Source organism: Schistocerca americana, chromosome 2, assembly GCF_021461395.2.
Source record: "Schistocerca americana isolate TAMUIC-IGC-003095 chromosome 2, iqSchAmer2.1, whole genome shotgun sequence".
Lineage (NCBI taxonomy): Eukaryota > Metazoa > Arthropoda > Insecta > Orthoptera > Acrididae > Schistocerca > Schistocerca americana.
This window is the reverse complement of record NC_060120.1, coordinates 199,619,724-199,642,998: the sequence shown is the minus strand read 5'-3', so window position 1 is coordinate 199,642,998 and position 23,275 is coordinate 199,619,724. Positions and strand designations below refer to the sequence as shown.

At 37.1% G+C, this 23,275-nt stretch overlaps 1 protein-coding gene across 3 annotated transcripts in view; it reads right to left on the bottom strand.

The window, feature by feature from the left end:
* LOC124595018 (solute carrier family 23 member 2) overlaps positions 1 to 23,275 on the bottom strand; it is a 227,995-nt gene that overhangs the window by 66,170 nt on the left and 138,550 nt on the right. For 2 of the 3 annotated variants that reach the window (XR_006978172.1, XM_047133568.1), the window contains exons 2-3: positions 20,925 to 21,068; positions 15,360 to 15,517 (exon numbers count right to left, since the gene is read on the bottom strand). Coding sequence is in view for 2 of the 3 variants with exons in the window: in XM_047133568.1 (XP_046989524.1) it covers positions 15,360 to 15,517; positions 20,925 to 21,068 (302 nt within the window). In the remaining variant the exon portion in view is untranslated. Of the gene's footprint in view, positions 1 to 15,359; positions 15,518 to 20,924; positions 21,069 to 23,275 lie in introns of those variants that run through there. The other variant, XM_047133569.1, reaches the window with a different exon arrangement.

The following is a 23,275-nucleotide window of genomic DNA, read 5'->3' as shown; positions in this document are numbered from 1 at the left end:
TGATTTAGTTGTTGTATTAGATTTTCTAACTAAGATATTACATTACATTGAGTTTTCCCCTAAAGAAGAGTAGCCCTATACATTATCTGCATTAATCATAAACTAACTCTGTTTTTGAGTTTGCTGACAACTATAATTAACATCAAAATGTTTTAAGAAACCAGTAAGATTTACCACAGGTTTTTGTGTTGCCCTTATAGAAATCTCGTGTTATGTATTTGCTTCAATTCTTATAGGGAATTAGCAAATATTTAGCTTAAGAGATTAAAAATCAGTGAGCTTAATTTAAAGTTATTTGTTCACTGCCTTGTAATGCACTGCACGAGCCATAATCCAGCCCCATTGTGAATGTTGTTCTAGAACATGGGATGAATTGGTTGATGTCCATAAGCAGCTGGAAATTGCTCTGACTACTGTCAAATGATTGGCAGCTGCTACAAATTGATGTGTTGGAAGAGCTCCGGAGAGCCGTGTATCTGTGATACCTATATAAGTGGTACCTCAAGGGCTATCCTCTCCTGTAAATCCTGTCCCCTCTGCAGAAAGCACAGGATCTGTCATTACTCATCCACTTGGCTGAAACTGGCATATCAATAGTAGACCTAGGTGTCCTGTAGAGGGTGGACGAGGACGAGGCAGGACTCAGGGTGTTGTACTGACCCCCTAACCAACAAGTTTGAGGTGCTGCCTTTCACTGAAACTGAAACTTAGCCAGTGGGATTGATTCACCCATTTTGGGGAAATTGGTTTTGTCTGGAATCAGAAGGAGGAAAATGCAAAAGGGTAGGGGTCTATTAATCATTAGCAGTTTAAACATACAGTGAATGATGGTATCCCTTAGGGAAATGGCAGCAAGGGACAGGACACTAGGTGCACTCAGTGTGTATGTCTGGGGGCCTCATTCAGCATGTTTGAACAGGCTACTCTAGCAACCACTGACAGAACAGGGTGAAACTGCAGACTGTGGTGCCCGCTGGAACAAATGGTGCCAGCTGGCTGGGCTCTGAGGGGGTCATTCCAGTGACTGCCAGAATAGGTTGAGAAGACCAGCTTTGCACGTGAAGGTTCAATGAAGTTCACAACTTGCCACATTGTTCCCTTTGGTTCTGAGACAAGTGCAAGGACTGAACCAGAGACTTCAAAAGTTCTATGACAACCTAAGCTGCTACTTCCTGGTCTTGCACCATGGAGCTGAGAACTGCAGTGTCTCCCTAAATGGGTAAGGTGTGCACTACACATTAGAGGCTGCTACTCAGATAGCTGACTATGTTTGGGGTGCACACTAGGGGTTTTGGATCACTTGACTATCCATGCAGTCCAGATAATGATAGCTGTAGGACACTCTGAAATATCAGGGTAAGATTGAAAGAAATGCCTCGCACAGGTCAGAGTATTAAAATCCTGATGGTAAACTGCCAAAGCAAACAACAACAAAGTGCCAGAGTTTGAGTCATTTACGAAAAGCAGTGAAGCTCACATAATACTAGGTGCAGAAAGCTGGCTGAAACTTGAAATTGGTAGTTGTGAGATTTTTGGGGAAAATTTAAGTGTATATGGTAAAAATAGGCAAATGGGAAATGTTAGTGGTGTATTTGTCGCAGTAGACAAGAAAATCAAATCCACTGAGCTAAAAATTGAAGCTGCATGTGAGACTGTTTGGCAAGACTCAGTATCGGGGATGGGCATAAAATGATAATTGGATCCTCCTGTTGCCCACCAGACTCATCTCCCAATGTAACCGAAAACTTTAGAGAAAACCTCATATCAAGTTCCCCAATCATACTATAATTGTTAGTGGAGACTTTAATCATCCACCAATTAATTGGGAAAATTAGTTTTGTTAGTGGCGGGTGTGGCAAGACATCCTGTGAACCTTTACTAAATGCCTCCTCTGAAAACTACCTGTAACAGATAGTTAGGAACCCCACTCATGATGGAAATATGTTGGATTTAATGGCAACATACAGATCTGATATCATTGAGGATGTCCACATCAAAACTGGTATCAGTGACCATGAAGTGGTTGTGATAATTTTGCACCAATGGGGTGTTGGAATGAAGTGCAGTTGGCATCCCTGCACCCACCTGTGTTTAATGTGAATCTGCTGGAAGTTTCATTATTGCATGTCTGATAGTTATTGTTCAGTGCTGTATTGAGTGTTACATTGTGTATATGAGTAGAACATTGTGTCAACAGTTTGCAAACTTCAAAATGACAGAGTTAGAGGAGCAATGTGCCTGGATTAAATTTTATGTGAAACTCAAGAAACCCTTACAGAGACACACCAAATGATGCAGGGAGTCTACGGTGATGAGTGCTTAAGCTGTACTCGGTGTAACAAATGGTTCACATGATTTAAAAATGGTCAGATGAAAGTTAAGGTTGACCCTTATTCAGGATGTCCTTTGATGTTTACTGACAGTGCTCATGTCAGGATATCAATGAAATTGTGTGTGACAATCAAAATTGACTTCCAAGAGATTGCAGAAGAATGTAACATTTCAGTTGGATCATGTTATGAAGTCCTGACACAGCATCTTGGAATGCATCATGTTGCCCCAACGTTCGTCACATGGCTCACGAGTCAAGACTGAAAAACCTTTGCCTCGCAACCTGTGGAGAGCTTTTGGATCACATAAATGAGAACAAGATATTCCTTAAGGGAATCATAACTGATGAAGAGATGTGGATCTATGGTTATGATGTTGAGATCAAGGTTCAGTCTTCACAATGGGTCAGAGAAAGTTCTCCAAGACCAAAAAATATCTCGTCAGGTCAGCTCAAGTTTTCTTTAACTTTGAAGAATTAGTTCATCATGAATTCATGCCACAGGGACAGACTGTCAATTGATGCTACCACTGGCATGTGTTGCAATGCCTGCAAGAAAATGTTAGAAGGAAATGCCTGAAATGTGGTGAGACAATTCATGGCTCTTGAAACACAATAACCCACCCACATGTTCATCCCTTTTGGTGCGTGACTAATGTACAATAAATGAAAACACTGTGCTGCCTCATCCTCTGTATTCTTCAGACTTGGCTAAAAGCTGAAACCACTGTTGAAAAGGTGAAGATTTGCAATGATGGACGAGATGGAAAGAAAATTCTCAGGTGGCACTTTGTGCTATCCAGAAAGAGGCATACCAAGACTGCTTCCGGAAGTGGGAACAGCATTGGGAGTAGTGTACCAATTGTGGAGGAGACTATTTCAAAGGATAACATCCACAATAAGTAAAAGAGAAGCACAGAAAAATTTTGTGGAGAAAGTTCTGGAATTTTGTACAGTAAACTACATAAAAAATAGCGTCTTATATCAATGTGGAACTTGAAACTCTCAGCACAGTGCAGAAGCATATAGAGGAACTCTGGATCACATTTAAAAGAATAGTTGACCATGCACTGGACAGATACGTACCCAGTAGAATGGTTCATAATGGAAGGGAACCTCCATGGTACACAGTCACTGTAAAGAAACTTCTAAAGAAACAGAGATTGCTGCATAATAATGTAAAATAAAACATAGGCTACAGACAGAGAGATACTGAATGAAACGCATTTGGTTGTCATCAGAGCAATGCATGATTCCTTCAATGACTACTGTAGCAGAATATTGTCAAGTGATCTATCACAGAACCCAAAGAAACTCTGGACATATGTGTAAGGCTGTTAGGGGAACCAAGTTAGCGTCCAGTCCCTAGTAAATGAGACAGGAACTGAAATTGAGGGTTGCAAAGAAAAAGCTGAAATGCTGAACACTCTTTTCAAATGTTCCTTTACATAGGAAAACCCAGGAGAATTACCACAATTTAATCCTTGTATCACTGAAACGATGAATGAAGTAAGTATTACTATCAGTGGTGTTGAGAAATAGCTCAAATTGTTAAAATTGAACAAAGCTCCAGGGTCCGATTGAATCCCCATACTGAATTTTCAGCTGAGTTAGCCCTATTCTAACTATGATCTATATTGTAGATCAATCAAACAAAAATCCATGACCAGTTCTTGAGAAAAGGCACAGATCACACCTGTCCACAAGAAGGATAATAGAAGTGTTCTGCAAAACTACCATCCAATATCCTTGATATTGATTTGTTATAGAATGTTAGGAGATATTCTGAGTTCAAACATAATGAGGTATCTTGAACAGAATGATCTACTCAATGCCAACCAGCTGGATTTCAAAAACATCGATCATGTGAAACACAACTTGCACTTTTCACACATGACATACTGAAATCTTTGGAGCAAGGCAATCAGAAAGATACTGTATTTTTTGATTTCCAAAAAGCATTTCACTCAGTACCACACCTACACTTATTGCCAAATGTATGAATATATGGCATATCATGTGAAATTTGTGTCTGGACTGAGGACTTTTTGGTAAGAAGGACACAGCATGTTATCTTGGATGGAGAATCATCATTAGATCTAGAAGAACTTCAGATGTGCCCCGGGGAAGTATGTGGAGATCCTTGCTGTTCACGTTGTATATTAATGACCTTGCAGACAATATTAATACAAAAAAAACCTGGGTTTGCAGGAGAGCTTCTGTAAAGTTTGGAAGGTAGGAGACAAGATACTGGCAGAAGTAGAGCTGTGAGGACAGGGCATGAGCCGTGCTTGGGTAGCTCAGTTGGTAGAGCACTTGCCCGCGAAAGGCAAAGGTCCTGAGTTCGAGACTCAGTCCAGCACACAGTTTTAATCTGCCAGGAAGTTTCATATCAGCGCACACTCTGCTGCAGAGTGAAAATCTCATTCTGGGTGTTATACTTTGTAGGGATATGAAATGGAATGGTCACATAAGTTCAGTCGTTGGTAAAGCAGGTGTCAGACTTTGATTTATTGGTAGAATGCTGGGAAAGTGCAATCAGTCTACAAAGGAGATTGCTTACAAATCACTCACACAACCAGTTCTAGAATGTTGCTGAAGTGTGTCGGACCTGTTCCTGATAGGACCAACAGGAGATATTGAATGTATACAGAGAAGGGCAGCACAAGTAGTCACAGGTTGTTTAATCTGTGGAAGGGGCTGAACTGAAAGACTCTTAAAGACATATGTACACTATCCTGAGAAAGACTATTAACAAAGTTTCGAGAACCAGCTTTAAATGATTACTCTAGGAATATACTACAACCCTCTATGTATCACTCACATAGGGATTGTGAGGATAAGACTAGAATAATTACTGCAGGCACAGCAGCATCAAACAATCATACTTCCCATGCACCATACATGAACAAAGAAGGCAGAAACCCTAATGGGACATACCCTCTGCCATGCAACTCATGGTGGTTTGCAGAGTGTAGATGTAGATGTAAGACACATACTACTTATAACAAATGAAGTGTCATCTGCTTTCAAGGCAGCATTTAGAGGAGCATCCTTTTGTAAGTCGTCTGTTGAAATACTACTTATAACAAATAAGTGTCATCTGCATATATGACAGCATTTCCACCCACTATTTTAAGCACATCATTTACATTTATCATAAAAAAGTAGTGGTCCCAGCACTAATCCTTGAACCACTCCATATTTGTTGTTGTTGTGGTCTTCAGCCCTGAGACTGGTTTGATGCAGCTCTCCATGCTACTCTATCCTGTGCAAGCTTCTTCATCTCCCAGTACTTACTGCAACCTACATCCATCTGAATCTGCTTAGTGCATTCATCTCTTGGTCTCCCCCTACAATTTTTAACCCTCCACACTGCTCTCCAATACTAAATTAGTGATCCCTTGAGGCCTAAGAACATGTCCTACCAACGGATCCCTTCTTCTATTCAAGTTGTGCCACAAACTCCTCTTCTCCCCAATTCTATTCAATACCTCCTCATTAGTTATGTGATCTACCCATCTGATCTTCAGCATTCTTCTGTAGCACCACATTTCAAAAGCTTCTATTCTCTTCTTGTCCAAACTGTTTATCATCAATGTTTCACTTCCACACATGGCTACACTCCATACAAATACTTTCAGAAACGACTTCCTGACACTTAAATCTATACTCGATGTTAACAAATTCTTCTTCTTCAGAAACGCTTTCCTTGCCATTGCCAGTCTACATTTTATATTTCCCCTACTTTGACCATAACCAGATATTTTGCTCCCCAAATAGCAAATCTCATTTACTACTTTAAGTGTCTCATTTCCTAATCTAATTCCCTCATTATCACCTGACTTAATTTGATTACATTCCATTATCCTCGTTTTGCTTTTGTTGATGTTCATCTTATATCCTCCTTTCAAGACACTGTCCATTCCGTTCAACTGCTCTTCCAAGTCCTTTGCTGTCTCTGACAGAATTACAATGTCATCAGCAAACCTCAAATTTTTTATTTCTTCTCCATGGATTTTAATGCCCACTCTGAATTTTTATTTTGTTTCCTTTACTGCTTGCTCAATATAGAGATTGAATAACATTGGGGAGAGGCTACAACCCTGTCTCACTCCCTCCCCAACCACTGCTTCCCTTTCGTGCCCCTCGACTCTTATAACTGCCATCTGGTTTCTGTACAAATTGTAAATAGCCTTTTGCTCCCTGTATTTTACCCCTGCCACCTTCAGAATTTGGAAGAGAGTATTCCAGTCAACATTCCTTAATCTATTTTCTAAGATAAGTTGCAGGGTCAGTACTGCCTCATGTGTTCCAGTATTTCTATGGAATCCAAACTGATCTTCCCCGAGGTTGGCTTCTACCAGTTTTTCCATTCGTCTGCAAGAAATTTGTGTTAGTATTTTGCAGCTGTGACTTATTAAACTGACAGTTCAGTAATTTTCACATCTGTCAACACTTGCTTTCTTTGGGATTGGAATTATTATATTCTTCTTGCAGTCTGAGGATATTTTGCCTGTCTCATACATCTTGCTCACCAGATGGTAGAGTTTTGTCAGGACTGGATCTCCCAAGGCTGTCAGTAATTGTAACGGAATGTTGTCTACTCCCGGGGCCTTGTTTCAAATTAGGTCTTTCAGTGCTCTGTCAAACTCTTCACGCAGTATCATATCTCCTATTTCATCTTCATCTGCATCCTCTTACAGTTCCATAATATTGTCCTCTAGAACATCGCTCTTGTATAGATCCTCTATATACTTCTTCCATCTTTCTGCTTTCCCTTCTTTGCTTAGAACTGGTTTTCAATCTGAGCTCTTGATATTCATACAAGTGGTTCTCTTTTCTCCAAAGGTCTCTTTAATTTTCCTGTAGGCAGTATATACCTTACCCCTAGTGAGATAAGCCTCTACATCCTTACATTTGTCCTCTAGCCATGCCTGCTTAGCCATTTTCCACTTCCTGTCAATCTCATTTTTGAGACGTTTGTATTCCTTTTTGCCTGCTTCATTTACTGCATTTTTATATTTTCTCCTTTCATCAGTTAAATTCAATATTTCTTCTGTTACCCAAGGATTACTATTACCCCTCATCTTTTTACCTACTTGATCCTCTGCTGCCTTCACTATTTCATCCCTCAAAGCTACCCATTCTTCTCTACTGTATTTCTTTCCCCCATTCCTGTCAATTGTTCCCTTATGCTCTCCCTGGAACTCTGTACAACCTCTGGTTTAGTCAGTTTATCCACGTCCCATCTCCTTAAATTCCCACCTTTCTGCAGTTTCTTCAGTTTTAATCTACAGTTCATAACCAATAGATTGTGGTAAGAGTCCAAATCTGCCCCTGAAAATGTCTTACATTTTAAAACCTGGTTCCTAAAGCTCTCTCTTACAATTATATAATCTATCTGATATCTTCTTGTATCTCCAGGCTCTTTCTATATGTACAACATATTTAACAAAGACAAATTTGAGCAACCATTTGTAATAGTGTTGTTCACATTTTGTTTTATTTTTACACACTGCTCTCATTTTCCATGAATGATTTTATGTTATCTGCCCCTTTCCCCCTTATACCAGAACATTTAATGTTTTCTAATAATATTTTGTGGTATACACAATCAAAAGCTTCTGAAAGACTTTCCTGACTTTAGTTGCATTGCTCCAGAAGATGATCCCACAAGGCAGAAAGAACATAGGTGAAATATATGCAAAATAACCCGACACTCATATTTTCAGCTTCATGTAATGGGTGGTATTTCTAAGAGTAAAACATGCAGAACTGAGCTTTTTGGTTAGTTTATCTATGTGATCACTCTGATATAACATGTTATCCAGATGGTTGACAAGGAATTTTGCACATTTGCTACATCTGGTGTATGTTCAATAATGTCTACTTCTGTGCTAGCACATCATTAATGTATCTCTGAAATAGCATAATATGAGTCTTTCTAAGTATTAAGACAATCGTCTTGCTGTGAACCAGTTGTAGATCAGTTCAGTTATTATCTCAGCTGTTTCTGCTAAGACTATGTTTAGATCTTTCACTAGTATCTTTATGTGACTTAATAAGCTTTCCCAGCAAAATATCTTGTGACACTCTTCTTGGGTTTGGAGCTGGATCTTCAAGTCAAGCTGACACAATATTTCAACAATATTTCAACTGTCCAACTAGTCATCAGGTTGTAAAGCATAAAAGGAGTGGATAAATTATGAATATGAAATGTATGATACCAAGCACTAATTGTATCTTATCTGCAACTTCGCATCTCTGCTATATGGTGAGTAGCAACTATCCTTTTCATAATATTGTTACATTCTATCCTGGATTTTCCATTTTTTGATTTTACATTTTTAGTTTAGTAATTCAGGAGAAAATTAGTTCAAATGTTGTGTAAGAATGTTTTATTCCACAGAAGTTCATCATTTCATTATTATTATTAATAATTCAGTTTGAAACTGAAAAGGGTAAAAGTATGTGTTATTGATGCAAACAATCATTTGTTTTTCTTTTCTGGTGGACACTTAATGAGAAACATCTCCAAAATTATGAAGACTTTATTTAGAAGTTTCTGAAATGAGCTTATTGTTCAGTACTTAATTACATATCTTCTGAATCTAACATGTTAAATTTAAAGAAAAATCATCAAAATCAGTTTGTAAATAAAGAAACAAAAGTTTTGTTTTCTGGAATAAATAAAGAAACAAAAGTTTTGTTTTCTGGAATAAATAAAGAAACAAAAGTTTTGTTTTCTGGAATTTTGCATAATAAATTACAATGTAAGTTTCAGAATACAAATACCATTTCATAACAATAAAATAGTAGACTCCAAAAATAAATAATTTTGTAAAAGTTTACTTTTCAATTAGAAAACTATAAATTTCTAGAACTTTCACATGTGAAATAGAATCTATGGACAAAAAGTGTGCCAAATGCAGGTGGTGGTGAGTGACACTTCCTTTTAGACATGTAAACTTCATCTATTTGTCTCTCTCTCATGTATATATTTTTTGAGTCTTTAATTTCAGTTCAGCATCTGTATTGCAAAGACAGTATGCCGTTTTTAATATGGGCAATGTTTTGAATATACAGGAAGGCCTGTCATGTACAATTATTATTGATGTCCTTTTGGAAGAATATAAAACAACAAATAAATACACAAAAGTTGTGTTTTGATATAGATGCTGATGCCAATGGTAAATAATTATTATTCACACCAGGAGAAAATGTAAGCAGTACTATTAAAAATTTGTAAGAATTGCTTCCCAATAATAATCTCAATGTGCAACATTGGTTTTTAATATGCAACAAGTGCACCAATACTGACTCATATTTCAAGTGGGCAAGTATAAAGTCAGATGCTGCTGTTGCTGAGCATTCACCATTAATAACACTCCTCGTATGCCTTGCAGTAGGGATAGCACTCACTCCACTTGGTGTATATGTCGATTACTCTCAACTAGCCTATAACAGAGTGACAGATCTAGCTTGAGAAGAGTATTACAGTATACTTATGTCATCAGCAACATCAAAGTTTTTAACCACCCTTTAGAAACATTGGAAGAGTACTTGTACAATTATGTGAACCCATCACTGATCATTGTGGGACCCAAAATGTTATGTTCCCCCAGTCTCAGAATGGTTTTATTACTGTGACACAGTCTGTCAATGTGACATTCTGCTTTCTGTTGTGAAGGTAAGACTCCATTCATGCTGTAGAGATGTCAATAATGCAATAAAAGTTTAATCTGATGAGTAGAGTTTAGTGATCAAAGGCTTTGAAAAGGTCACAGTTTAATTTTTCTTGTTTAGTTCTACCATGAGTCCATTTGTGAGGCGTTATATGGATTTCTCTGTGGAGAATCCTACATAAGAGTTGAACTGAGAAGCAGTTAACAATTTCTACTCATATAAATCAGTCAGTAAATTAATGTAGGCCACTTTCTCAAAGATTTATGAAATGACTCCAATGAGAGAAATGAGTCTGTAATTACAAGTGGTATTCTTATTGCCAGTTCCATAGACAAGCATTGCTACATTTTGTCAGTAAAACATGCTGAGCTGTGGCGTGGGCCATTCAAAAAACAGTTTTTAATAATCTGTTAGAAACATCATCAGAGCCAGCTGAATAACAGCTGATTTGTGAAGAAGTGGATTTCATTCTTGTTTCTTCATCTAATGAATACCACAGTTATTTTTAAACAAGGCTGTACTATTAGCCACACATCTCATGGGCAATTATATATTGTATTTCAGAGCTCATGTTAAACACTTCTAGAAGTTGTACAGGGAACATATCAAGTTGTACATAGGAATCCATGTCTGGAAGTGGTTCATTTTCATGTTACAAGGAAAAGAAGATATACAGATTTCACTCCTATTTATTGATATTTTACAGCAGCTGTTCAATATGACAATCATAAAGTTGGGGTACACAATGTATCTGGGCAGTAAAATTGCATAAACTCTGTCCAATATGCATGGCGTATGGCTAATCATATCTGTGACAGCCATGATCAGTGCAACCAGATCTTCCTCCTAATGGACAGGTGTCTCATTAACAAGACTCTTCATGTGGCCCCACAAGAAGAAGTCTAAAGGGATTAAATTTGGGGATCTTGGTGGCTTAGCATATCATCCACCTGAATCGATCCACCTGTCCCCATAAACTATGTTCTGATGATTCTGAAAGCAAACTGCAAAATGTATTGCTGTGCTATTATGCCGCCCAAGGGTACATCTTCCAAAAACTCCACTAGCAGTTGCAGAAATATCAAGTACCTGGCACTTGTTAGGTGGGAAGGAGGAAGGCTGTACAGCCCAATCACATGACCATTTCAGATACCTCTCCAGACACAGATGCTAAAGGTGTGCTGAAATCTTTGTGCTCACGTGGCTTTGGGGTTGTCTCAGTGCCAAATGTGGCTATTCCAAGCATTCAAAACACCTTCCCTTTTGAAATGTGCTTATCAGGGAACAAAATTCACCTTGGAAACCGAGAAAAAGCCACACAATGGTGTAAAAGCCAAGTACAGAAATTGACACATGGGACAAAATACACTGAGAACATGGCGTGTACTTTCTGAGGGTGGTATGGGTGGAGTTGCTGTTCATATGGAACACACCAAACAGATCAGTGAGACACATGCAAGTCATGTGCAATGGCTTGAGTACTCCTCAATGGGCTCTCCTCAACTTGATGAAACTGTTCCTGTTCCAATATGACAGTGCATTGTCTTATTCAGCCACTACAGTTTGCTCCATTGCTTGTGAATTCCCAACTTTCCTGCAGCTGTTGTTCTACTCTGACAAACATGGGATGAGATAGAGACACACGATTTGGAAAGTACTTGTGGTACAGATGCTGAGCTTCCCTTCCATTACAATGAGCTTCACTGTAAATTAACAACACATTGGTTTACTCTGCGAAGATTTACTTGGGCATCTTTTTACCGCAATACTGCTCACCATAACGTCAACTTATGTATCACCAAGAAGCATGGAAACAAGGCAGATGGAAACAGTGTACATCACACAACATCACATCATCATACCATTCATGAATGCGGGTAGCACACCATAACAGGTGAACTGTGTAAGCAGCATCTAGTGTGTGACTGAGTAGCTCTTATTTTCCTTTGAATGTGAAAATTAAAGGTTTCTGGACATGGGTTCTCATGTGAAACTTCATCTACTAAGTTCCCTCTTCTACCTCTAGGAGTGTGTAACATGAATTGTGAAACACCCTGTATATAAAGAGACATCAGAGTTCAAATTAAGACATTGAGGGGATCCTATATCCTTACACATCATAGTTTTTTACAGTTTTTGGCACCTATTTTTGCTTGTTTTCTGTGGCTGCATCTTGAGTTGTGACAAAGCAGGCTGGGATCTCTCTACTTCCTGTCTTGTTTTGCCATCTGCCTCCTTAAATTCATTTATTTTCCATTTTTGCCTAATTACCATTAACATGCATGAGTATAATCTGCATTTCTATAAAAGACAAAGATTGGTCCTCAGTCTTAAGGAATACAGCATCAGGTCTAATTTTGTGCATAGTTCTGTGTATGTAATTAATTTTGTAATTTATTTTGACCATTCTAACTAATACCTTTTGTTATAGGGTGAAATCAGTAATTGTTTTGTGACTCTGATTCTAATATTGACTTATAAACAAATATAGATTCTGTACTTATTATAAACATTTGGAAGAGGAGCTATGAGGATTCTTAAGGTATTTATTTGTCTCTATTCAAAAACATATTAGCACAGTCAGCCCTTAATTAATTCCAAAATAATTACCAGATTTGTCAAAAGTATTGTTTGTATAACTACATCTGTTAATTTCATTATGTAAACAAATAATTCAGCCTAATCTTTGTGATAGAAGAAAATATCAAAAAGAAGGAAATCTTTGATGTATTCAGTTAATTGAATGAGTTTTGTTTTAAGTGTGATTTCTGTAACTTAAACATCAAACAATGTATAGTTTCAGTGCCCATTATTGTGAAGATATGTAAAGAACTGATTTTTGGGCCCAAAACAGTCAGTCCATGGCTGATTTATAGACAGGAATTGTGTACTGGTTAAATTAACAACACTGCATCAACTTAACAGTGGAATAAATGTAACACAAATAGACCATGTGTTAAAACAATTAATGGCAATATCTGTTCAATTTATTTGAGAAATAGTGTCACACATACCATATTATTCTGCAAGAACTGTTAACTGTGTGGTTATGTTTTTTACTGCTCGTAGATGTTCCACAGCAAACTATTGTAGCAGTATGCTGATGTTTGCCTGAAATCTGTTAATGAGCCTTATCAACATTTACCAATAGTGAACTGGTGCAATGGGGGGGAGGGGGAGGGGGAGGGGGGAGGGGGGGTTGTGAACTGTAGAAGTAAAGAACTGTGAAACAAAATTGTGTAACTGTCAGCTACATAATTTAATAAGTAGTCAATACTGAACTTCCGTCCCCCATTTTTCAGCCAGTATAACAATGCAGTATGTCAACACTGAGGACTATTAATGAAGAAATAAAGCAGATGAACGTCACAGAGTCATGAAATACCAACAGTTATGCATCTGGTTAAACTGTTTCCAGCTGTAAAATGAGTCTTTACCTGCCTACACAGTTTTATGAACTATTGTTGCATCACCGTTGGGCACAATATATGAAATACATATCTACATTTAGTAGGAAATATTCATGAGGTGTAGACATGCTGAAGTGTGTGTTTAGAGATAACGAGAACAAAATTATGTTCAGTTTAACCATGGACACTGCAAGTTTATTTAACTTTAGCATGATTCAATTTGTTATGTGTTGTAGAATAAGGGACTTCTCTACCAAAGCATAGCTCAATTTTTTTGCAGATAGAACAATTGTAACAATAACATTACACTGTCAATTTTAGCCTATACTATCTGCACCAAAACCTGCTTCTTAAGGAAATCATAAAATATAGCAATGTTACTAATATTGCGGGAAGGGGGCTGGGTGGTTGCTGGTTCCATGACAAGAACTCTGCAAGAAATCTTTGGGCACATTGGCTGAACTGTCTGAGAGGAATATCACATATGTCTGGGTTACATCTTTATCTAGTCTGACTGGTTGCACACTTTGTGATGCCAATTTTATGTGGGAAGATAGGGGACTTCTGATTGCAAACTATATAAAAACATAAAATGAGCTTTTGACCAACAAGGCCTTTGTTGAAAATAGACAACACACACACACACACACACACACACACACACACACACACACACACACACACACACATGACCACAGCCTCTGGCAGCTGGAGTGCATCATGATAGCCCAGTGTTGTATGGATTTTTCATTGGATGGCTCATATTCTGTTGTTTATGGACTTTGCTGTTGGTTGCAGAAAAGTTAACTTAAACCTGTCAAGGCCATATGAAATATTCTTTTCTGGCAGAGTTTAGAATTAGTATGGGTCACATAAAGGTTTATATGTAATCTCATGTTATGTTTCTGAACTTGTGACATTAATGATTTAGAGCCAAGAGTAATCTACAAAATATTAGTTAACAATTCTTTGTGCAACTGTTGCTGATGAATCATATCAGACAACACCAGGCCTTGGGGAAATTGTTTACCTGGGAACTGGACTGTAGTCTAAGTTTTATATTTGTACCTGGGATGTAGTCTCCTACCACAGTAAGAGATGAAACGTGAGGCACAAAAATGTGCTTTAGCCCACATTCAGAAAAACACCTGGTGCTATCAAGGACATAAAAACTGGAAATTAAAGCCTGCATTTTATGATCAAACACCTATCTTCTTGTGGTATTCCATTAATGACATGGCTCCCAAGATTATAGTGACTGTTTCCTCACAGATTTCTTTTTCTATACATATCATTACATTTCATGGTTCGCTGTTAGCACTTGTTTAGTTCACTCCAGCAAGCCTACATGGTTTTCATCAGTCTCTTAGTTATGATATGTTCCATGTGAGAGATAATAATGTGGTGCAAAAGGCCACCAAGTGACCTTCTTTCTGTGAGTTCTTTACTCTGCTTATTTAATACTGTTTAAAGTTAATATGCTACAGTGTGTCATACTTTATTACTTACAAATAATTTATGTTTAAGGCCACACATAACAACCTACGATTATGAGCTGGACATGATGACTAATAATTCATGTATAGCTCATGCAGACAGACTCTCTCCACTTTTGCAGTCTTTTGAACAATTGTCACTCTGTTGTGATGATTTGTCCCATTTTAATGAATCTGAAGAACTGTACTGTACTTAAGTGCATGAAAATCAGTAACAGTAAAGAGTGGTATTTCTACTCCCATGCATTATGACTTCTTCATTACCTTACCCAAAACCCTGCCAAATCAATAACTGTCGAAATATGACAAGAAGAATTTAATTAAATTGCAGTTGTTAGCACCCATATCACATTTCAGTCCAATGGAAGATACTAACACAAATTTCTTTACATTACACTCAATGTAATTAGAGAGCTGAAGCTATCAGATTCTTACCGACAGCCAAACGTTGTCTGCAGGAATGTTACTATTCCAGTAACAAATATCATTGTGGATATTATGTGTCCCCTTGCAGGATCGTCTTCTTTCATGCAGAGTGCAGGACATAGAATAAAAGGAATTGATACTATAGCTCCAATCATTGTTAAGTAATGCTGAAAATGAGAAGGATTCAATTCAAGGAAATAATACTTTTTGGAAGACATTATGTTGGTTACACTTTGCTTGAAATTTCATTTGCTGCTATCCATATTATTACAAATATGAAATACATTTCAGTTATTTCTTCAGAACTGTGACTGATACATCTAACGGCTGATATTAGAGCTTCACAAATAATTTGTCACTTAAACTGACACTATGCCATATAGAAAAGGAGCACCAACATATGAATTGTGTAAAGGGGAAAAGTGGAGCACACTATCACACACACAAGTGTACAAATGGATACTGATTTTTTTTTTTTTTTTTTTTTTTTTTGTAACTTTAAAATTTCTTTGTTAAGAAAAAAGTATATAGTAAACAAGAAAAATGAAAAACTGTAGAGTTACTGGAGTGAAGAGATACTCACTGTAAACCACATCAATATTTTAATGAACTAAGTTACTGTGTAACACTTTGTATCCCACAGAATTAATCATGAAAAAATAATTATAAGATTAAATCAATTGTAAAAAGTCTTATCACACATACATATAGTCTTCTGCAACAACTGCACTGTCTTTTAAGGGGAGCCGGAATGATCCATCTCCTCCATGTTAATTTTAGCAAATAGAAGGAACATTTTTTCTAAAGCCATTAAACATATTGCTCTGAAATTTGGACTACATGTTCAGTGAATATTTTTCTACAAAGTTATAATGCCATGTTAAGAAATATTTATTGGTTTTTGTTTTACAATTTTTTAAAGCAGATGCTTATTTTTTTCTCTAAAATTTTTCACTTTTTCTTCTATGACTCTTGAATTATACAATATTTTTTTACAATTTGTTATAAAAATGAAGCAAAAGAAGTATGTGGCACCGATGAGGTCAACACCAGCATCAATCTGAGTATCATCTTTGAACTAAGCTAAGATTATCTTTGGGCAGTTCCGCCAAGTTAGTTCTTTGTAAGCCTTTGATGTGTTCAGATGAATAAACGATCTACTGCAAAATGGGAGAGTTGTTTGGTGTAACCAACCTGAACTTCCCCCTCAAAGTAAACAACATTGTGTATAAATTTCATTGATATACTGTTAGCAGTTTTTGAGAAAATGTTCCACAAGGATGAAAATTTTAAAGTTACGGGAAATGGCTTCCAAAGCTTTTTAATACATTCCTGCCCCATATGATGGACTATCAGCATCCTCTTCTTTTCCCAGTGTTAGTTTCCTTTTCACTGGTCTTTTCTTCCCTTTTGCTGCATGTTGTAGGCTTTTGTCTCTTCTTCCTGCACCTCTTAGTCTTTCTTCATCAATTAGGCGCATTGTGAAAATGGTGTTGTGTCCTGGTTGGAAACCTAAACATTTCATCACATCACATTTGATAATGTTTCCTTCATTGTATGTTGCCACTGCATCATACACTCCAAAATGCAATGCTTTTATCTATACAAACATGCTTGTGGGAATCCTAATCCAAATTAAATTATTTGCACTTTCATTTGGATTTTGTGTTTTCCCATGTAAACATTTTTCCAATAAACTTGGCTGTGATAAATCTCTGAACATGGGCTTAATTACATCAATTACAGCATTTGGCAAACTGTTTTTATGGGCAAATTCCTTTCCTGATTGGTACTTACACCATGAGTCATCACCTGTGGGGCACAGTGCATGTTGTGGGTGCTCATTTGTTGATGCAGTATAGAAAAAATGACGCCCATACTGCTCTCCTCATATGCTCAATGCTTCTCGTATTTTGCCTAATTGCACACCCATAATACCTCTACAATCTATCAATTGCTTCATCTGTCAATCTTCCTCTTCCTCCAAGGGTCTTACCATCACTAAGCTTCTGGGATCCTAATGTCTGCTTTAGTTTATGCAAGCAATCCCCCATGCACTTCTGCACATGTCCAATGCACTCTGTTTTTTAATGTGAATTTCATTGCCATAAGGTTTGAGTTCCTCTACAGCTTTATATCCCATAGAATCACCATCTCCTAGATAGTTAGTGTATTGTTTGGATTAGATTAGATTTACTTTCATTCCAATTGATCCATAGTGAGGAGGCCCTCCAGGATGTAGAACATGTCAGAAAAACAATAATACATGACAAATATTTACAACTGAAACAAATAAGCTAATGTACCTTCCACAGGTCCCAAATGGAATAATCGTCATTTTTTTTAATGAACACGATGTGAAAGAATCATTTTACAAACACTAATGCACTGAATTTAATATAAAAAAAGTTTTTTTATTTATAAGGTAATAAACATGTAACAGAACTACTATAATACTTATTTACAATTAACACATTACTGCACTGAAATGGTGCAGAAGTTAGCACGCGTGCACCCACACACACACACACACACACAAACACACACACACACACACACATACAAAATCAGTTGGTTCTACTGAGAAATTCATCAATGGAGTAGAAGGAGTTGTCCACCAATAAATCCTTTTGGCTTCTCTTAAACTGAATTTCATTAGTTGTTAAGCTTTTTATGGCTGCTGGAAAGTTATTGAAAATGTGTGTTCCTGAATAACGCACACCTTTTTGTACAAGAGTAAGTGACTTTACATCCTTGTGAAGATTATTCTTATTTCTAGTATTGATTCTATGAATTGTACTGTTGGTTTGAAAAAGTGATATATTTTAATGACAAATTTCATTAAGGAATAAATATATTGGGAAGCAGTAGTTAGTATCCCTAGTTCCTTAAACAAGCTTCTGCAGGATGTTCTTGAGTTCACACCACATATAACTCTTAATGCACGATTTTGTGCCCAGGAAACTTTAGCTTGGCTTGATGAATTACCCCAAAAAATAATCCCATATGACATTATGGAATGAAAGTAAGCATAGTATGCCAGCTTTTTCATTTTTATATCCCCTATGTCTGACACAATTCACATTGCAAATAGAGATTTGTTAAGACACTTCAGTAGTTCTGTGGTGTGCTCTCCCTTCTGTGATCTGGAAAAAAGTGCTTTCACTCCCTCTACTTCCATCACTCCACTCATGCCATAAAAATTTGCTTCATAACTTTCACTATGTTTGTCCTTGGTATTGCCCTTACACCTACCATGTTTTGAGAGAATAGCAACATCAATTACTCTGCAACAGTCTCCACTGGTAGCTGTCACAGCTCCATTTAGAGATTTATGACTTCTACGTTGCCATGATCCATATAAAGCAACAGTTAAATCTCTACAATTCCCATTATCTGTCACAGCATCTTCAACTGCTTTCTTCACTGTTGCTTGAGCAATATCTTCAGCAGAAGATCCACCCATTCATTATAAAATCCAAACTTGGTTGGTGGTTTTGGCAAGTTCATAATTCCTCATAATACTGTCCCTGCAGCAGTGCCCTTGCCATTGCAACGCAAGCCATACACTAGCCTAACATTTGTATCATACACCTTCTTTCTACTATTACCACTACAAGGAATACTGTTAGAATTAGAAAATGAAACTTCTGCAGTGCATTTGTTACACTTCAATAACATTTTACATGCCAAACCAATGTGTGAAGTTATTTTCAAATCCAGTCCTCTTTCTTTGCAAACTTCGCACAATACATTATGTTTCAAAATATTAGAGAGCAAGAAAATGTTAATTATTTCATTCACATCATTACGTCACTATCGTAGTTTTCAAATTTTTCTTTGCTGTCACAAAGTTTCTTGCTGGAAGTAGTTCTATCACATTCATTTGAGTAGTCGGTGAAGCAGTTTGAGTAGAATCTCCCATTGAAACAACAAAAGATTTCTTCTTCCACTCATTGTGCCTTTTCGTAAACACTCGATTGCTGAAACAGGGCATACTGATATCCACAAAACAAATACGTAAAACAGGTACGAGCAAAATTCGTCGAATACGCAAAATTGAACAGCTAAACAACACAAAGCAAACTCCACAAGTCAACACACACGGTATAGCATTTATGTTTACCGATATGAACAGTCACTTGTCACAGAGATAAAGCCATACAGAATTGGAAAACAAAACACTGTCTAATTACGCTAAGATACCCTGCTTGCAGCCAGTGAGTGGCGCCGTCAGACGTGACACACCAAGTCGCTACAACCGTTTATGCTGCGTGTCAACTTTGTAGCAATAAAAAACACACTTAGATTTCACTTAGAAGGGTGAAACATGATTTGTTTTATTCAGAAAACTCCAAATAATTTTACAATGAAAAAAACCAAAAAACATTAATTTTGTCATTTTCATCATTCTGGCTCCCCTTAGTATGAGAATGGTAATCATGCAGCTAATCACCAATGTTAATGCGAGAAACTGAAGTGTGGCTAGTGCCAAACTGTTGCAAGAGCATGTTGTCTGTCAAGTGGTGACCAAAATTCAACAGTTGCTTCACAAAATGTGCAATCCATCCTTCCTCCCTCATCATCAACACCATCACCAGTTTCTGGGAGAACTTGCTCGCTTTCAGTCCTGCAGTTCCCTCTGTCTTATTTTTTTTTATCAATCCCTGTTCTACACCATTCTTAGTCCTCTCTTTTTCATCACCTTCACCTGTTACCACCCATTTTCTTTACCCTTTTGCCTACCTGCAGACTCCTTTCTGGCCTTCACATAAGTTATATTTGCAAACCTATGTATTATTCTCCTTGGACCCCTTCTTTAAGGTATGTGGTCTTAGCAGTCTCTGTGGATTTGCCCCTCTAAACCTTGTGCATCTCCATCTTCCCTCCCCCCCCCCCACCCCCCCTCCATCCTCCCATTTTCTATGCACAGCTGTATACAACTATCCACCACTGCATGAACATGAATAACCTGGATTTGCTCTTGTATATATATTTTCTGCCTTGATACCTCCTCCACTCATAACTAATTGTGACTTTCTGTGCATGCGTCTCACCTCTTCCATATACATGCCAACTTTCTATCCAGTACGATCACTGACTCCTGATGGAATGCACTATTGGGATAATTACTTCCCTTAAGACACTTTTTAACAACTAAAAACATAATTCCTTCTACAATATATCCTTTGTCCATATAGCTAGAAAGACTTAATGCCAGTTAAAGAATATTTGCAAGTAAAACCCAGCATATACATTAGCAAGAATGTAAATGAAATTTTGTCATAAAATAAATCATTTTTCATCAGAAAACTATTTTTAAAAACCCATTCATAAGATGGCTACATGTTTTTAAAATTTGGAATGCATTCATTAAACATGATCAACATGACATTAATTATTATTATGTACTTAGTGTTTTGGGTTCAGCTAATTTTTTGCACAATTCCTGAGTAGAGAGTGAAAAGACAGTAGAGATTAAATATCAATCCAGCAGATACAAAGAGAAAAGTAAGCCATGCAGTTAGGGCACTTACATACAAATTATCAAAGAATTCCATTAAGTGAAAATACCTGCAATGCCATAAATATACATAAGTACCAGGGAGGAACATCATCAATTCCATAAGATATGCCACTTTTCTCTTTCTTGCTTGCCTCATTTGTACCAACTTCCCCATTGGCTTGTTCACGGACATCTGCATCCACACCTACAATCTACAAGATGTCAGAAACTGTTAAGAGTCTAAAAATGAAGAAATAGTCAATGGAGGTTGTATGTCAATTAATACTAATGTCATCACACTTTTTGGCATATGGCTAAGTTATTTGTTTGTACACAAGTATCCAAATGCATTTTATCACAAAGAGTATTCACTACTTTTGCTAGTATGACATCCACATTTAACAGTTTGATATAAAATATATGCATGAATTTCAAAAGCGAAAAACTAATAAAACTTCTAACACTTCAAGAATAAAAGGATTAAAATCAATCAATGAGAGTTGCATGAATTTTTTCACTTATCTGTCACTGGGCATAATTTTCAGACTGAGCATACATTGTATGTCATTGGTGACTTTAACTTCAATTCTCTCACCATATAGATGCCCTCTCCCCACATTTCACACAAGTAAGTGATATGACCATTCAATTACATGCAGTTTACCTACATTTTCCTTGCTTTCACCCTCTCATTTCAGACAGATTTTTGCCATTTTGAGAAGACACTACTTTACACTTTTAATCCTCCCTCTTTTTCTGTGACCAGTTAAATATGCCCTGTTTGTGTTCTTTGAAGCTAAACATCTGCAATCTGATAAATTCGTTTGGTTTTTGTTTCACTTTCTTACTATTGTAACAAAACTTCAAATTATTTAATCTCAAATGAACACTCAGAACTGCAGCATCTGCTTGTCGAAATACACTGTTCAGTCAGTTAATGTGACCACCTGTCAAATGCCTGAATAATCACCTTTTGCAATGCACATTTGCAGTGCAGAGGTATATCAACAACACCTGGTGGCAGCTGAGGGTTTCGATTAATTGTCGTTTCTTTCTACAGAAGCTGCATGGTCATCATTGGTATCTGTTCTTTCAGAACAGTTACTTTCTTCACTTGTTGCTGTTATTGTCATATCCACTCTAAATACAGATTTGATGAAGCTCACAGCACTTACCTATTCTGCAAAAGTTTCATTATCACTATACAACAGTTGCAATTTACTTTATTTTGAACTTCCTTACTTTATTCAACCTTTAGAGTCCCTCTGCTAGTTTTACCCCCCTCCCCCCCCCAAACATCCCCTCCCCTCACAAACACACAAACACACACACACACACACACACACACACACACACACACACACACACACATACTTGCTTCCTTTACCAAGTTAATTTTTTCAGCTGCTTCAGGATATGGTCTTTTAGTGAAGTTGTGCCATAAAGCATTCTTCTGCTGATTCAATTCAATAGCTCTTGATTTCAGCAACATGATTATTTTGAATCAATGACTTTTCACATGCTTCTGTTCCCTTGTTGTATGTGCTGTTTACTGCCCAGTTTCATGTCTGTACAAGGCTACACTCCAAATGAATACTTTTATGGGAACAAGATATGAACAGCGGTATACAGAATAAACTGTCCTCACTAATATCTGCACATACATATATTTCGACAATTATCATACACATGTACACAGTACAAGGTATAAGAACAGACTGAATTAACATGGCGGCTCAGATGAGCGACCTGAGTCTCAAAGATTAATGTTATCTATGGTCGATATGACCTATCGACACCACACTTTCATAAGAGATTGCCAAAAATGTCAATTTGTATTCAGTATTAATATATTTCTCTTTTTCTTTTCTTGCTATTACCTGTGTGCATTTTATACCCTCTTCATTGCTCCTATTGTCAGTTATTTTGCTGTACAAACAATATATTTCATTTACAACTTTGAGTTTATGATGTCCTAATCTAATATGCTTCAATTCAACTACCGGTACATTCCATTATCCTTGTTTTACTTTTATCTGTGTGCATAAAAAAAAATCTTTTTAAGAAACTATACATTCCATTCAACTGATCTCCCAAGTCACATGAAATCTCTGATTACAGTGTCATCAAGAATCCTTGAAGTCACCATTTCTTCTTCCTGTGTGTAACTATATTTCAAAATTTCTCCTTAGTTTCCCTTACTGCTTGTTCTATAGACAAGAAGAATAAGAGGGAGGATAAGTTGCAGCCATATCTCCCTCCCTTTTCAATTACTGCCTCCCTTTCCCGACCTTTCACTCTTAGAACTTCAACTGTAGATTACTTTTGCTCCCTGTGTTTTCTACCAAACAATTTCGAAAGTACAGAGTGTTTTCAGTCAACTTTGTTCATGATTACACTAAATACATGAATATGACAG